Source organism: Euprymna scolopes, chromosome 2, assembly GCF_053919585.1.
Source record: "Euprymna scolopes isolate OS-2025 chromosome 2, ASM5391958v1, whole genome shotgun sequence".
Classification (NCBI taxonomy): Eukaryota; Metazoa; Mollusca; class Cephalopoda; order Sepiida; family Sepiolidae; genus Euprymna; species Euprymna scolopes.
Genome location: NC_136483.1, coordinates 193,078,286 through 193,094,767, shown reverse-complemented (window position 1 = coordinate 193,094,767; position 16,482 = coordinate 193,078,286). Strand labels below are relative to the sequence as shown.

General features: G+C 31.4%; 1 protein-coding gene across 1 annotated transcript in view; it reads right to left on the bottom strand.

Moving 5' to 3' along the window:
- Positions 1-3,955: 3,955 nt before the first annotated feature.
- Positions 3,956-16,482, bottom strand: part of LOC145300540 (ceramide-1-phosphate transfer protein-like) — a 32,324-nt gene continuing 19,797 nt past the window's right edge. The window contains exon 2 of the mRNA XM_080144492.1: positions 3,956-5,325. Coding sequence (XP_080000618.1) covers positions 4,824-5,325 — 502 coding nt within the window. The 3' untranslated portion in view covers positions 3,956-4,823. The remainder of the gene's footprint in view (positions 5,326-16,482) is intronic.

Genomic DNA, 16,482 nt, shown 5'->3' with positions numbered 1-16,482 from the left:
AAGAATCATCAAAAACTTATCATTTTCATCTCTACAGAAAAATAAAAAGAAAAAAAATGATGAAACATTAACAGTAAAATTAAAATAAAAAATATTTTGGTTATTATGCAGTTTAGCAAAGATATTGAATAACGAAAATAAAGAAAAATCTCTACGATGTACTGTGCCCATTATGAAATGAAGTTCTCATAAAAAAAAATATTTTTTTTACAGAGGAAAATTAAATTTTAGTGAGATCTATTGTGTCTTTTTTTTAATGAGATTTTTATTCCATAATGGGCACATGCCTTTTCTCTAAAAAAATACCTGCTTAATCAAATTAAGTAATTTTTTTACAGAGGTTTTTGTTTATCTTCGTTTTTTAATATTTTTGCTAAACTGTATAAGCACCAAAATATTTGATTCATATTATTTGGATTACTCGAAATAGTATTTCTCATCTTGGTTGCTATTTTTACATCTCAGCAGAAGATGGTCAGAGGTTATATTAAACAAAATGGTCTGAATAGAACAACCAAAGGGAGAATAATAAACCAAAGAATTTGAATGTTAATCAAATTCTAAATTCCGTTCAATTTTTTTTTTTTTTTTTGCTTCAAGATTTTTTTTAGCCAAACTAAACACAACTTTTCTGATTAAATATCAAATACACACATCTGAGAAAATCTCAAATTAAATATCCAGCGTTTATGAACTTTGAGTAGCACACACACAAATTCTAGTATTATTGCAACTGCTGCTAATTCTAAAAAAGAGATTGTGTTTTTTAGGTGGTCATATGTAAAAAGTCTGAAAAAGTAAGTGATAAAATTTTACCCAGTCCCCAAAAATTAGATTTTAAACTGGGTGATCACTTTCACATATAAATTTAAATGATTAACCATGCATTAATGCTATCTGGTCCAGTAGTAAGTGATCATTTTACATTAAATTTAGATGTAAAAGTGATCCCCCACACTAAAATCTGATTTATTTTTTATGTTTATTTTTCTTACTTCTATGTAATTGGCCAAACAAAAAAGTAGAATCTCCTTTTTTTTCATTTACTGAATTAGCCGAGGGCTCATAGATACAGTTTTATCCAAATTCTAATTCAAATTAAAAAAAAATTAATTTTTCTATTTGTTGGGTGTAGATTTACAAAACTGAAAATTTCTACAATGAATGAAAAATGAAATTTTAACTTTGTATCATGTTTGTAGCAATTCAAAACTTCTATTTTCTTTCTTATTAAAATTCAAAGTTTCATGTCTTTCTATTTTAAGAAATGAAATTCAATAATTTTTTTTGTAAATATATTTTCTTCATTTTCGTTTTCACTTTTTTATTAAAGAAAATAAATGCACTTAACAATGGTTTTATCATTTCATTTTTTTCAGATTGTTTTTGGATTTTACTTTCAGAAGCAATTTTGAAAAAAAAAATTTTTTTTTCAGGCTTCAAACAGTTCTTTGTGTATCAAAATGGTTTCTAAAAATGGAGGCCAGGGATTAAAAAATGTTTTTCTATAAAACAAGAAACAAAATATTTCATTGAATAAATATATAAAAAAAAATTTTTTTTTTGATTAAATAATTTTTTTTTCTATATTAACACAAACAAACTGTACAAATAAATAGAATTTGGTGGATATTTGAATAATTCAAACTACTGTTTTCAGTTTGAGTTATTTTCACAAGAGTTCGACAAGACATCTGAAGAAGGTAGGAGGTTACATCAATCGAAACATGAAAATTACACTCAAAATGAGAACAGTAGTCAGAATAATCCAAATACAAATTATCAATCCTAGCCTCAAAATTTCAGAAACAAACAATTTGGTTGTTATGGTGAATGGAATAACATTCTCAAAAAAGTGGGAAAGAGCCATTTTTTCTTACTGACACCATTTTAATATAAGATTTATATGTTTGTATAATTGATAAGAATGTTTAATAGATTTTATGCTAAACTAGAGTATCCATCCCAGGACGGGTAAAATTAAATCTCCAAACAGAATAGTTTTTGCACCATTTTTATGTTCCCTTATGAAGATGAAAATCAGGATATAATTATATTAAACCTTATGTCTAGAATTGTTATAATTTTAATCACAATCTAATACATGATTCTGATTCTAGAAAACGTTTCAAATTTAAGGCTTAAGTTTTAAGAAATTTAAATTCAGGGAATCTTGCTAATGGATCAAATTTAATGCACATCTGAAGTATTTGAATGTCTAAAATGGGAGGTTGTGCCCATATTATACCCTATAAAATTCTTTGAAATACTCCCAAGAAACTTAAATTTGAGAAATATTTATTAATTGATGTCTAATATCTATTGCTAAAATTTCACAAAAATCAAAGATATCTGAATTTTCATGAAAGAGTTTTTATATTTTTTTTACATCACCTTTTTATTCCTCTTTGCATAAAATTAAATTAAATATAACCCACATTACAGACCAATATGAGTATCCTAGTTTTCAAACTTCATAATGATCAGTTAATTAGTTTAGGAATGAATCCTATGCATAGAAATGTACAAACATTTTTAACATTAATTAAATAGAGATGAAACAGAATAAAGTAAATGGGTTTGAAAAAAAAATTTGAAAAAAAATCAAGGTGATTATATAGTATGGGTCACATAAAAATTGCATTCCAATAAAAATTCTTTGATATACTTGCATATCAAACAAAAATATATCCTCAACAAAAGTTTTAAAAAGTTATTTAACAAAAATATAATTAAAGATAAAAATCAGTTTTCATACTTGCCAATTTCTCCATTCATTATTACTTGATTAAATGTCAGACTGACTTACCTCCCCCTGCTTTATGAGTATTTCCGTTCTTATCGATAGCAAAATACAAAAACTGATTTTTATCTAACTAGCCTGGGTGCTTGGCGTTGCCCAGGTATTTGGAGGTGTGTATTGAGCCAGAAAAAAAAAAAAGTGGTAGTAGGAAGGCAGCTCGAACCTGTACTGCAAATGGAGGAAAAGAATGTGAAAAAAAAAAAAAAAAATGACATCTTAGCTGTTGCATCCATCGCCAAACTGAAAGTGGCAAAGGTTTAAATTAAGGCTAGTCAATCAAAAAGAGGGGATGATTTTTGAAAATATTGAGAAAAAAAAAAAAAAAGCGACCCTCCCTTTAGAAAAGTGCCCAGTTGGAGGTGAAGGAATTAATGTTTTTAACCAATTTTCGATATTTGTCATCCGAAGGGTTGAGCTTCAAAACGATATCGATCTTGTGAAAATCCATTACCTCTGTTGAAAGTTTTAGGCTGACATACAAACATACATACATGTCTTTAAACAGACAGGTGAGATTTATATTATAGATTAAAATTATACTCAACAATTCTTCTTAATTTTTGGTGAGAATGGTCATTTTGCCTAATTTTTACTTGGAATGTGATTTTTATATGAGCCCCATACTGTATAAGTGACAATAGATAATAGATAAATAAATAGCAAAACAACGGGAGAAATTAAGAATAAAAATAAGAAAAAGTTTTGAAAATGTTTTTAGCTGCAAAAAAGTAAATAAATAAAATAAAATAAACAAAAGCAAAAAGTGCAATTTGAAAAATAAAAATATATTTTTCTTTTTTCAATAAAAATAACAAAGAAGAAACAACAAATACATTATGTGTGGCGGATGGAACATCAGAAACACAACCAACGACTGTAAAGTTAATTAGCGGAATTATAAATAAAATTTTTTTTTTTTTTGTTTTTTTTTTAATTAAAAATTAGAAAATGCAACACCAGAACTGAAAATCAGTTCTTCAGAAGGAAAAGCCCCTTCTTTGGTCCTATAAAAGAGTTGTTTCCCTTGATTCATTGGCAGATGATAATGTTTTCTGTCCCCAAATTCCTGCCCCCATGGAACCCAAATATACTTTTTCTTCTTTGTTTTTATAAATTTCATTTCAACTTTAACAATAAAGAAATAATCACAAGTTTATTTCATCCTTTTAATTTTTAATTCCACTTTCACAGGTCAGATTAAAAACGAAGAAGACATCATTCTGTTTGAGATTTTACAACAAAATCCCATTAGTTTTCTCAGAAATGATTAAATGCATCCAAAGATTTTTAAATTTTTTTTTTTTTTTTTTTTTTACTTGTGAGGATTTCTTTCTTTCAGAATTAAGTGTTTACTTTTTTTCCATCAACTGTTTTTTTATTTTTATTTGATTGAAAGAAAAAAATCTTCAATAAATTCACTTTTTTTTTTAAATTTCAAACCATTTTCCAAGAATGCTTTAATCAGAACTGGAATGTGATAACAACAGAATTTTGCTTTTCCCAAAAAACAATTTTCGCTGCTTGTGCAATATCGTGAAAATTTGAACAAATGCAGAAGTCTTAGGTCTCATGTCAAAATTACGATAAATGATCCAGTCGAAAAATAATTACAAATAAAAATAGAATTTATCGAATTATCGAATTTTATCGTATGTTTTCATATGGAAGAGTTATGCATACAATTTTGTACGACAAAATGACTTATTTCCTTTGCTTTTCTTGAAATCCGTCATTGAAAAAATAGAAAATGTCAGATCGCTAGTTTATGATTTTTTGTGAAAAATAGATCTTGCACATCTACCGGATCATTTTTCATAACTTTTGGAATTTATACAAATTTTGACATGACATAAGTACATAATAGTGTTTTTATCCGAAATGCATTTGTTCAAATATTCTATTATACTGCACAAGTACCTAATTTTCCTTCAATTAATTCTTTAACAAGAGGATACCTGCTTTAATACATACATTACACGCACACACAGAAGATTTACAACTAATTTCTTCAAACAAAATCTCAAGGCAGATTTTCCAGCTGATTCGTAACATAGAGTTCCTGTACTGTTTCATATATTGGCTTGGAAAAAAGAAGCACTCTGTCCAAGTGGGAATCAGAATCCTCTTTACTTTTCAACCTAATATTGAACTGTGAAATTCTGGGCAGGGTGTAGGCTGCAAGATAGACGCCTTGTCGGACCAGCCAGGGATGAAATTTGGCAAGTGTTCGGTCATAACTTGTACTCGTCAGTTCGGACATTTTTGCATCTTCCTTGGCAAACCTCACTTCGCGAATAAAGTCCATGACAAATTCAAAAGCCCGATGCAAACGCAGCAATGTCCTTGAGCCAGACGGTTTGCTCTTTTTCGTCAACTGATGCAGAATCTCATGCGCCATCATCTTATCAACGGTGACATATTGATCTGCATCAGGACCATGGCGATAATCTCGAAGAATTTGAATCTTCTCGTTGACGTCAGACACAACAAAAGTGAAGATGGATCCAAGTAATTGCAGGAATCTACAAAAGAGATTTAAAGAATTAAAAGATAAAAAGGCACAATACAAAAAAAAAGAAAAAAGAGATTTAAAAAATTAATAAAAAGATAAAAAGGCACAATACAAAAAAAAAGAAAAAAAAGATTTAAAAAATTAATAAAAAGATAAAAAGGCACAATACAAAAAAAAGAAAAAAAAAGAGATTTAAAGAATTAATAAAAAGATAAAAAGGCACAATACAAAAAAAAAAAAAAAGATTTAAAAAAATTAATAAAAAGACAATACAAAGAAATAAAAAAGAAAAATAGAAATCGTCTGCGTTCATCTCTGTTGATAATAAAATATAACAAAATGGCAGTGGTACCACCAACAACAGCAGTAACAGTTCATGGTTAATGATTTTGAGTCTGCTTAATTTCTAAACTGATTGCTGATTGGTGCAACCATTTAACTTTATTTTTGATTTGCCTAATGAGAGGTCATCTCTCAGATGAGCTCAGTTTGCAATCAGAGTTGATAAAAAGGCCCATTTGTTTCTTTCTCTTTTCTGGTCAGGAGATCACACAGTAAGTTGACTCATCAGCAGTGTTTTTCAATCCCCAAACTTCACTCTTGGCCTGCAACCTTTCCACCGAGACCATTGTCTCTGACGTTGACAATAGCCAAAAGTTCAACATGACTACAGCCACATACATGCAGACTTAATAACATAACATGCACACAGCTCGACTTCAACATCTGTGTACGTACATGCATTCTCATATACAAACTGTTTTTTTCTTTCCTTACAAACAGGACCTTCATCCCATTCTTTATATATGAACTCTTCTCTCTTCCCTAATAACGAGACAATACTCAAACATCAGATTCTGTTGAAAGGTGTGTGAATATTGCAACTGTGTCATGTTAGAGGTGCAAAACCAAAATGGTATTTAGCTGTGCTTTAGGCAAAAGGACATTCAGCTGCAAAATCAAACATTGGTTTCGACCTGTTTAAGACTAGTTTACGTGTTCAGTTATTAGGTATATTAAGTTCATAACTGAGCTAGCATGTGAATAATTTCATTAAACCCCCGTTATGTTTGTCTCTCTCCTTGCCCAATTATTTTATTTTTACTCCCCAATTCAAATTTTTAATTTTCCACACCATCCTTAATTAGGCAATATAGACGATGTGATTTGTTAGCGATACAGATATCCTTTAGAAGTTTTTGAAACTTGTGTATTTGAATAAAGCATTCAAGTTTGTTTCACTTTTTTCTACTGGCAAATCGCCAGCATCATAGTTTAGTCAGGGGGGGGGGGAATCTTTAATAGCATTCGTTTTTACATTATAAATAATCATATCACTACCTGTTGCATATTGTCAAATATAGCTTTTAAGAGCCACTTTTTCTTTTTGTAAGAACCAGACAGAGCCGAGAAGTGACACCCCACCCTACTTAAAAATAAGTTTCCTCATGATATGACTTCTTTTGCTGATTATACAAGGATGTATACCGTGAAGTATATATAGAGTAAATGTGGTATTGCGGTGTTTGAGTAATATTAGGAAGTAGTTAGGTTAGATCAGTTTGTAATAGTTTGTCTTTCCCCCCATCTCCTCTCATTCAGCTTTATGTCACACTTTAATAATTTATATCTGTAATTTATTGAAAATAAATACAGACAAAACAAGTGCAAGATTTTTTTTTTTCTAATAAATATTTATTAAATTTAAATTTTCGCATTGTAAAAGATTGTTATTATTTTGACACAAGTGTACGACTGATGCTTCACACTGCATTGAACATTTAAAACGTCAACCTCAATCAAAAAATACGAGAATATGCCAGGCTTTATTATTATCATGACATGAAGGAAGGGAAAAAATAAATACGATGTGAATTTTCCCGAAGAAGAATCTTTTACAATTCAAAAATTTTAATTTAATTTTAATAAATAAACACATTAACTGAAAAAAAAAAAAAAAAAAAAATCTTGCAATTGTCTGGTCTTTTAAACCGTTAAATTTTGAATTTAGATTTGCCATATTTGTATAGCTACTCCTGTCTTCAAAGAAAGAGTTGGATTGATTTTATACCATCAGTGTTGGTTTAATGAACGAGAAAGAAAAAAATGAAGAATCAGTGAAAGAGGAATGAAATACAAAAATTAAGATTCATATATTTTTTATTTTATTATGTCATAAACGCTTATATCATTTTCTGCAATGTTCATTGTTGCGTGTGAGTCCAACATGTGTGAATGTACATCTAGCTACATCACTTCCAGCATCCTCAAGTAGTTATGTAGTTTAAGAGTTCAGTGTTCTGTAGCATTCTGTTGTGCTGATGATTTGGTGTTGGCTAGAAATACGTCTGTTTCTGTAATTAGGTTGTTTTTTTTTTTTTTATCTAAGTTCCAGACTTGTTTCAAGAAAATATTCCGATTGGTTAATAGATATTAGCATACTTTTTATTGCAAATTGGTTATGTAATCTTTGTGGACAGAAGTAGACAACGATTTTCGCGTTTTTACTTTCTTGTGAACTTAATTCTTTTAAAACTGGAAAAGGAAAGAGTGAAATTAAACAAGAAGAAAAAGAATTGCAGATGCATGACTTGCCAGTAATCTATTTGCCTTTTGATTTATCGAAAATAAATACACATTCATTATCTTTCAACAGAAACAAGAGAAAAAACATCATTTTTATGCATCATTAAATTTTTATGAGAAGATTTTTTTTGTCTGGAAGTCACGTTTATATTTTTTTCAATAAATATTAATATTTTGAAAACTACTCAAGCTTTATAAAAATTGGTGTGTAAATCGTGACAATAAACCCCTAAATGTGTGCCTACAACTGGGGTTAGATTGCCTGAAGACATTTTGACTTATTTAAGAAAGAAAAATATTTAATTTGTTACATCTGTCACACTCAAGTTCAAAATGACATTTTATCACTAGATGTGAAGATTGAATAGACATCTTTAGACAATGGACTGATTGTTGTTTTGTTCTCCAACAAAAGAACAAAAAAAAAAATTCACTCTGGTCATTCGACATAAAAACTTTTAACAATGCATGTTCATTGTAACTGCTGACAGATTCATCTTTTCTATAGGATAGACTAGCAGGGGTGCCTGGCGTTGCCCGGGTATTTGGAGGTGTGTATTGAGAAAAAAAATAAAAAGTGGTAGTAGGCAGGCAGGCTCGTACCCATGATGCACAGGCGAAAAGAAAGTGACAGAGAACCTGACATCTTACCGTTACGCTATGACGTGACAGGAAGTGTAAAGCGTTCAAATTTAGCGATGTCAATCAAAAAGTTGACTTGCAGAAATGGATAAGTGAATGAGTTCATGCAGGCACAGAAATGAACGTCTGGCTTAATTTAAGAATCACGCACTTAACTCTGGAATTTTTAAAAACTTGATCGAAATAAAGATAGAGACAACGTCTGTTTTCGAATCATAGATATTATAATCTAGGAAGTATACGGAAAGTTCTCCATAAATGTAACCAACGCGAGAAGGCCGACGTGGACATACAAAAATCTACGCGCCCATTTTGCCTTTTATATAATAGATGGGTTTTGGTATTTTTGGCCCTCCTCAAATCACAATGCTGTAATATTAAAGCCTAACAGACCTTAACTAAATCTGTCACCATAAAATAGGTCACAAAGTTCAAAAAGACAGGAGAAATATCATAATAATTGTATAAATATGTATAAATACAATAAATTATTTTTTGGCGTTCTCTCGAACATAGCTTAGAAATTAAAATAATGTAGGTGCTCTTACTTTCGAGTCGTGATTTAGTCAGTGCCCCTGGTGAAGTGATAGAACAGAAGGGATACCAAGTCTTTTTTCGAGTTTTGGCCCCAGAGAGAGCAAGTCGTTTTGTTTGTTATCTTAACGGTCAGTTTAATGTAGTAGCAGTTTTTTTCCTTTTTCCGTAAACATATAACTTTGTTTTTAATAATATATTCAATTTTTCTGTTCATATATATTTCGACAGTCATATTTCCTCAGTCCACATGATCGCTTTAGAAAAACCTTCTTGGTGCCACTGTCATGTCCATCTCCTTTTCCTTTGTATTATTTTATTTATTTGTATTTTATTTTTTTTTAAATATCTTCTTTTTTTTTAATACATTTTGTATTGCATTTATATCAAACGTTTATTTTATTGCAGTTTTCACAGCTGCATATGAACATGAATTAAATTATTCTAGATATAATTAAAGCAGTTGTTAGTTCTCTCAAGCAATCGTGACTTTACAAATTAAAATAAATTAAGAGTTGTTTAAAATAAAAAAAAAAGGTTAAAGATTGGAAGATTATGATAAAGTTAAAAACATAAAAACTGAATTCAAATATATTTTATGTGTATTTTTGTTCTTAATGCATACTTTTTTAATGGCATGTCTCAACACTTTAGTACTTTAATATTGCTTTTCTAGTGTTGCATCATGGGAAAATATCCTCCTCGCCCATCTAACTGTGAGGATTTCATTCATCATGACTCCTACTATAATTGGAAAGAAGCTGCTCACCAACAAATAGTACTACTACTATTTCTACTATACTCTAACGGCACTCACACTAGGCGGGTTGAACTGGGATCCTCCAAAGGAAGTTTTCATGGGAGTATGAAATTCACAAGCAATCCCCAGTCGTATATACATCCCCACCAGGGGAGATGACGACGTTTGGTTTTTGCAATTCTTGAAGGGAAGTACCAACACCCTCAAATATACAGCATCTGGTATTCGCAAGTGATCACCCATCTGGAATTGACAGGCTCAATGTTGCTTAACTTCAGTGATCTAACAGAAAGGGGTGTGTCAACGTGATCATGCCATATTTTAACAAATAGTTCCGATTTTATTTGTCAACATTAAACAAGTTTCTCTATGGCAGGCAAGTCAGTACACCATGCTATTTATGTTTGACTCATATATGATAGTCAACACTGTTGGATATCTGTCAATGAAATGAGTTTGCTGATCATAGCTAGAGCGAAATAAACAGCATACACCATTCAGGTAATAACAACATAACAGGGATTCCACCTTAAGCAGAAAAATTATACCAGTGGTTATAACAATAATAAAGGCCGCCTACATAAGTAAATAAATTATACCAGTGGTTATAGCACAAAGAGGTCACTTATATTAGTAGAAAAATTGTACCAGTGATTACAAAAAAGAGATCACCTATATAAAGCAAAAAAATTATACTAGTGGTTACAAGAATAATATAAGGCACCTATATTTGTAGAAAAATTATATCACCGGTTACCACAAAAACAAAGAGGCCACCTATATTATATATATGTATATACACACACACACACACACACAAACACCAATGGTTACACTACCCAATTTATACCATCTATGTAAGCAAAAAAAAAAAAAAATTATACCTGCGGTTGCAACAAAAACAAAGAGGTTATCTGTTCGCGTACAAAAAAAATGGCTAACTATGAAATTCTCTTCAACTTTAACTTGTGATAACTCGTTTACTTTTGATGATATTTTTATTAAAATCTGAATATAAACAAAATTGAATCTTTTCTCATTATAAAAGTACAATTTTTTTCTCTTATATCATTAATATTTTTCCAGGTTACTTCAAGTTACTATTTTAAATAGCAAGTCATTTTTTTAATGTTAGTGGTTTCAAATTATTGTGCACACGATATTGTGTCTCCATGCATATTAAAACAACCCCATCTTAAATTAAAAAGACGTCAATATGTTTTTTTGTTTTTTTTTAACCTTTTTCTAATCTTTATGTAACTTTGAAGTATGTGATCATACAAAAGTTTCCCACCTTTTTATGCAGTCCTTTGCATTACTGTTGTATTCCGATCTTTCATATATGGCATAATCACGTTGATACACCGGTTCCTGTTAGATCACTGAGGTTAAGCAACAGAGTATAGTCAGTATTAAAATGGGTGACCATTTGGGTATTCGAGGTGTTGTATGTGCTCTCCACTTAGCTCAGCATTGTTTCCAGTTGTCTTGGACGCCTCCTTGCTACTGTACTCAAGCAGTGCCAATTCAGGAGAGGTGTGGCTGGGATTGTGCAACTCTTGCCTCATAATTACACATGCAGCTACCCTTACAAGAGTGTCCATTGTCTTTTAAGACTGAATGGAGACTTCCATGATCTTTTCTGTTGCACGAATTGGGCAGTAGAGGCCAAACAAGACAATGTTGCATTGTATGCTCCTCATCCTCTTTAACCCTGACCATAAGCCTAACTCCTCTTTATTTTTTTACTTGGGAATCATTACCTAAAAGCCACTCGAGGATAAGGGTTAATGAATGTAAGATGGTAGTGCAGTAATCGTTAATGGTATAAATTGGGTAGAATTTGATTATTTATGGGGATGGCTTAACAAGAAATTGTTTACATTGGATTTGAAGGTTAGGTCAGTGGAACAGTGTTCCACAGGCAGGCAGTTCTAGGAAAGAAGCTTTGTTCATGGAATCTGCATTTAGATCTAGGCAGAGATAGAAAGTGGGGAAACTTGTTGATAATGGTTGTAGCTAGTTATATTTTTTGTGAAAGTTTGGCAAGGGGGTGGGACCATAGATTGAGTTTAGTCGAGCACTTTCCAAGAAAATAATGATAAAACAGAGACAGGCTCGCAACATCAGTGGGAAAGAGGTTGCAAGGAATAGATAAGTGTACCACCTGCTAAGTTTCGAAGCCGGTTTTGAACTCTATCAAGGCTGGACAGGGTGCGCTGAGCAGTTCCTACCCAGATGTGGCAACAGTACTCCATTTTAGGGTGTACCTGGCTCTTATACAGATAGAGGATTGCATCACCAGTGAGATACCTATTGGAGCAGTAGAGTGATCCAACTATTTTTCCAGCAATCTTGGCAACAGATTTGATGTATGTGTTCCATTTTAAATCAGGAGTGAAGGTCATTCCTAGAAACTTAACAAGACATGGAACTTCCTCATTTCAATTGGGGCGTGGTGGGGATCAGAGCGATTATGATGAAAGGAGAGAAGCTTGGTTTTTGATGCATTAAAATTAACCAACCACCTTTTTCCCTATTGCATCACATTCTCAAGATCAGAAGAGAGAGAATCAGAAAGACCTTGGTCATTGCTGGCCTTTGAAGTGTTGCCATAGATTGTGGTGTCGTCTGTATAAATGTCTACGAATGATCTAAGAATGCAATTTAAGAGATCATTGATGAAGATCAGGACGAGAGTGGGCCCAGGATTAAACCGCCAGCATTAATACTATGAGTTTCTGATTTCTGTCCATCAACAACTATTCTTATAAACCTTTCAGAGAGAAAGGATTTAATAATTGAGAGGATATTTTAACTATTCCATAGCTGGTGATCTTGTGAAGTGGACCTTTATGCCATACTCTATCAAATATGGCTAAACAGAATGTGGTCAATTTTCTCAGAGATACTCTTGTTGATAGTAACTCCTGATCATAACTTGTGATCATTCCATTCCCATTCTCTGGCAATTCAGTGTTTTCTGTTTAAGACAAAGTGCTTCTGAACTGAGAAAGATGGCCTTTGAAGGGAAAATTCCCATGTCAGAAGAAGGTGGGGGACATTCTCTAGTCATCTGGTCCACAACTGGAGTCTGGTCTTTGCTTGAAATGTTAGGGGTTCAATATAGCTGATGAAACTGAAGGAGATAACATTCATCACTGATAGTTTTTATGATCTTTTCCCATCTCAAATCAGAAGGGACAATGCCAGTGAGAAGATGCAGATTGTTCTGATCCGTAAGCATCAGGCAGACAGTGATCAAGTGATAGGTGTTGTTCAATGCCGAGTTTTTTTTTTGGCATGCATTGATTTTTCCGACATAAAACAAAGCATAATCCACAAAAAATATGATGGACTTAATATATTTTTAAGCTGTCTTTCACCAAAACAAAGTTGAAAACGAAATTTTTAACCTGTTAGCAAATATTTTTGCTGTTTTACGTAGTACAAATTTGATTTTATATTGAGTTATTATTAAAAAAATAATTTGATTTCCAATGTGTTATGAATCATATCAAAAAGATTCAATGTGTTAGCTGTTGAAATGAATCATATATGAAGCATCAAAGTTTCACTTCTGTTCGATTTTTGTCTATTTTTTGCTAAGAGCTGGATCTTAGTCAATGTTTATGCTGGTTTGATCTCATAATTATTGCTTCCATCATGACTAATTTTCATGGACCACAAGATGACGATACATTTTTCACTTATTCAAAGCCTCTCGTATCTTCAATTATACTAGCAGAGAAACCCGACGTTACCCGGGATTGAAGGAGGATCAACGAATATTTCACACTCTCATATTTTTATTGCCATCGAAATCAGTGAAATTGCCTATTTTTTAATCAAATTGATTGCTAGTTGGGAACCCATTGCATAAAGAGGAACCTCACATGCCTGCAGTGACTTAGTCCATAATAGATTGTAGTCTGCGTTACATTGTAGAGAACCTACTATTGATTTTAAAATTATATTTATATATAACAGCTTGAATTAAAGTTTAAAATGCAAAAGTCAGGTACTATGGTTGAATTGTGCTCTAAACAAGAATTATTCATTCGGCATGTGCCCTGTCATATCAAAAAACCTACTGTAGATTTTATATGCTGGGCCTTTCTGATTGTGTGGTAATAAAACTTCTCACATGCACTTGTGATGTTAGGCTGGATAAGGTATTAACTTTGGTGAAAATTGCCGGTTTCTTATTTTATCAAATTTTTTTGGATTATCGATTATAGATACTTATCAAAGACATTTTTACACAAAACCTATCTAAGAACACTGCCAAACGCATAACGTACATTTGTGTGAAATTTCGTAGAAATCAACCAAGTCGTTTCGGAGTCCATAGGGAACTAACTCAGACACACACAAAAGGTTCCTTTTATATAATAGTAAAGATACAGTGAAAATTGGTTTCTGGACGAATAGAACACAAGAGAATAATCTTTTAAATTCTAACAAAGTTTAAATGGTCATAATTCGATGACTACTTGTCCTATTAAGTATTGCAAAGATTTTTTGCCAACATTAAAAGCTTTTAGATCTAACGAAAATATAATTTTGGTTTAGGATACCCAACATAAAAGTTGAGAATGTCAAAAATGTAGAAATTGTGTTGTTGAGAGAAACGAAGGTATCACTTTGCACAACAAATTTTAATTCAATTCACAGCAATGCGATGCAATGACACAACAGCATTCCAACAAGAAATTCCATTCGACGAAAAGATTAGTTTCTAGAATGTGTTGATGGTCTAATTTCATAGACGGCTGAATTAATTATCGAAAGCTAATAAGGATTAAAATAAAACAGATGGGAAGCTCATTTGCAATATTGATCGTATCAAATTCATAAAACAAAAGTAAATATTGTTAGATGGAAACTTGTGTTTCTTGTCGCTTAAAATTGTTCAGATAATGAAAGAAAAAAAAATTTTTTTATGGAAAAATGCCAAAGATAACTACGAGGGACGTTCCAAAAGTAATTCCTCCTATTTTTTAAATTCCACTTTAATGGATCAGAGCGGATTGCAAATTGCATTGTTATGATGACTGAACTTATGCATCTCTCTGTTGCGAATATTAACAGTGTGAGACTCTAAGAAAGCAACTCCTGTTATGGATGTGCATCAGAAGCGGAGAAAGAGATTCATCATTTAATTCCTGGCAAAAGTGCATTGAGAATGGAGACGACTATGTAGAAAAGTAAATTCTGTAGCACAAAAGGTTGCTCATTTTAATGGTACCACTCACGTCTTTGTAGCTCTTAAACTTTTTTAGTTAAAAAAAAAGAAGCTTTACTTTTGGAATGACTTTCGTCTTTATTATTTGCACCTTTCATCTGCTGTTGCCTAGGCGAAAGGCTTAGAAAAGAATAATTCAATATGTAGTCAAGTTTTATAAGTTTTTTTTAAATATGATTTTTTAAAATTCGTTTTAATTTACATTTATTTTTTATTTAAAAAAATATTCAGTTCAAATCAAAAAATAATTTCATGTGTATTTATCAAAGTTACATATAAACAAGAAACACACACACATCTATTTGATTAATATAATAATGAACTAAAGAAACTTTTTTCATGATTGGATGCATTGTTAACACTTTCCACACCTTTCTTAAAAGATGGGATCGGCCAAGCTGCAATGTAAAAAAAGTCATTTAAATTTCATCTCATGTTGCTTTTGTGTTGAAATACACTTTTTTCTTATCAGTTTTTAAAGTGGAGAACATCCATTTCCCTAAAAAGAAACCCTGAATTGGAACCAAAATTTCAATTGCCTCAATCTGGGAAGATTTCTCGTTCACTGATAGAAGAGAATAAACTGTTCCTAGCCAAAAGGCAGACCAATCAGCTGTTTTTATAAGTTAAACTTCAACTAGACTATATCACATGCAAAATAAATTTTTTATTTATTTCTAAAAATAATTGAAGCTACCATGTAATATTTTCCTGTGAAAAAAAAGATCAATCACATGCAAATAAAAATGAAACAAATTACTTTTTTTTTTGGACAATATTCTTTAAAAAAAAATCCCATCGCCATCGATATAATAAAAAAAAGAAATTGATTGGCAAATATGCATAAATCTATATATCTAGAAAAGTGAAATTGTCTGTATGTCTGTCTGTGTTTGTACATTTCCCTATCAAATAACTCTGTCAATTTTCAGACTCGAGATTTGACATAAAGGATATTGAGATTTGGCAAAATCTTTTTAATCGGTTTTTGGCCCAAAATTTGGCTGTCAAGGAGTCAAAGTTCAACGATTTGACCTTTGAAAACTATCAAACTCCTTCAACAATTTTGGGCCTAAACACTTGAAATTTTAGATGTAGGTTACTTGGACATGGGATCAAACTTTTTAATTTGATTTGAGTCCAAAACAATAAATGTTAAGGCGTCAAAATTGGGGTCAAAGTTAAAAAAAAATTGATCTCTGCAGTCTACCAAATTACTCAGCTAATTTTTGATCTAAACATTTGCAATTTTACATAAAGTGTATTCAGACATAAGGCAAGTTTTTTTAATCGGTTTTTGGCTGAAAATTTGGCTGCCAAGAGGTCAAAATTCGAAAGATTTTACCTTTGCGGTCTCTAGCAAACAATTCAACCAATTTTGGACCTAAGCATTTGAA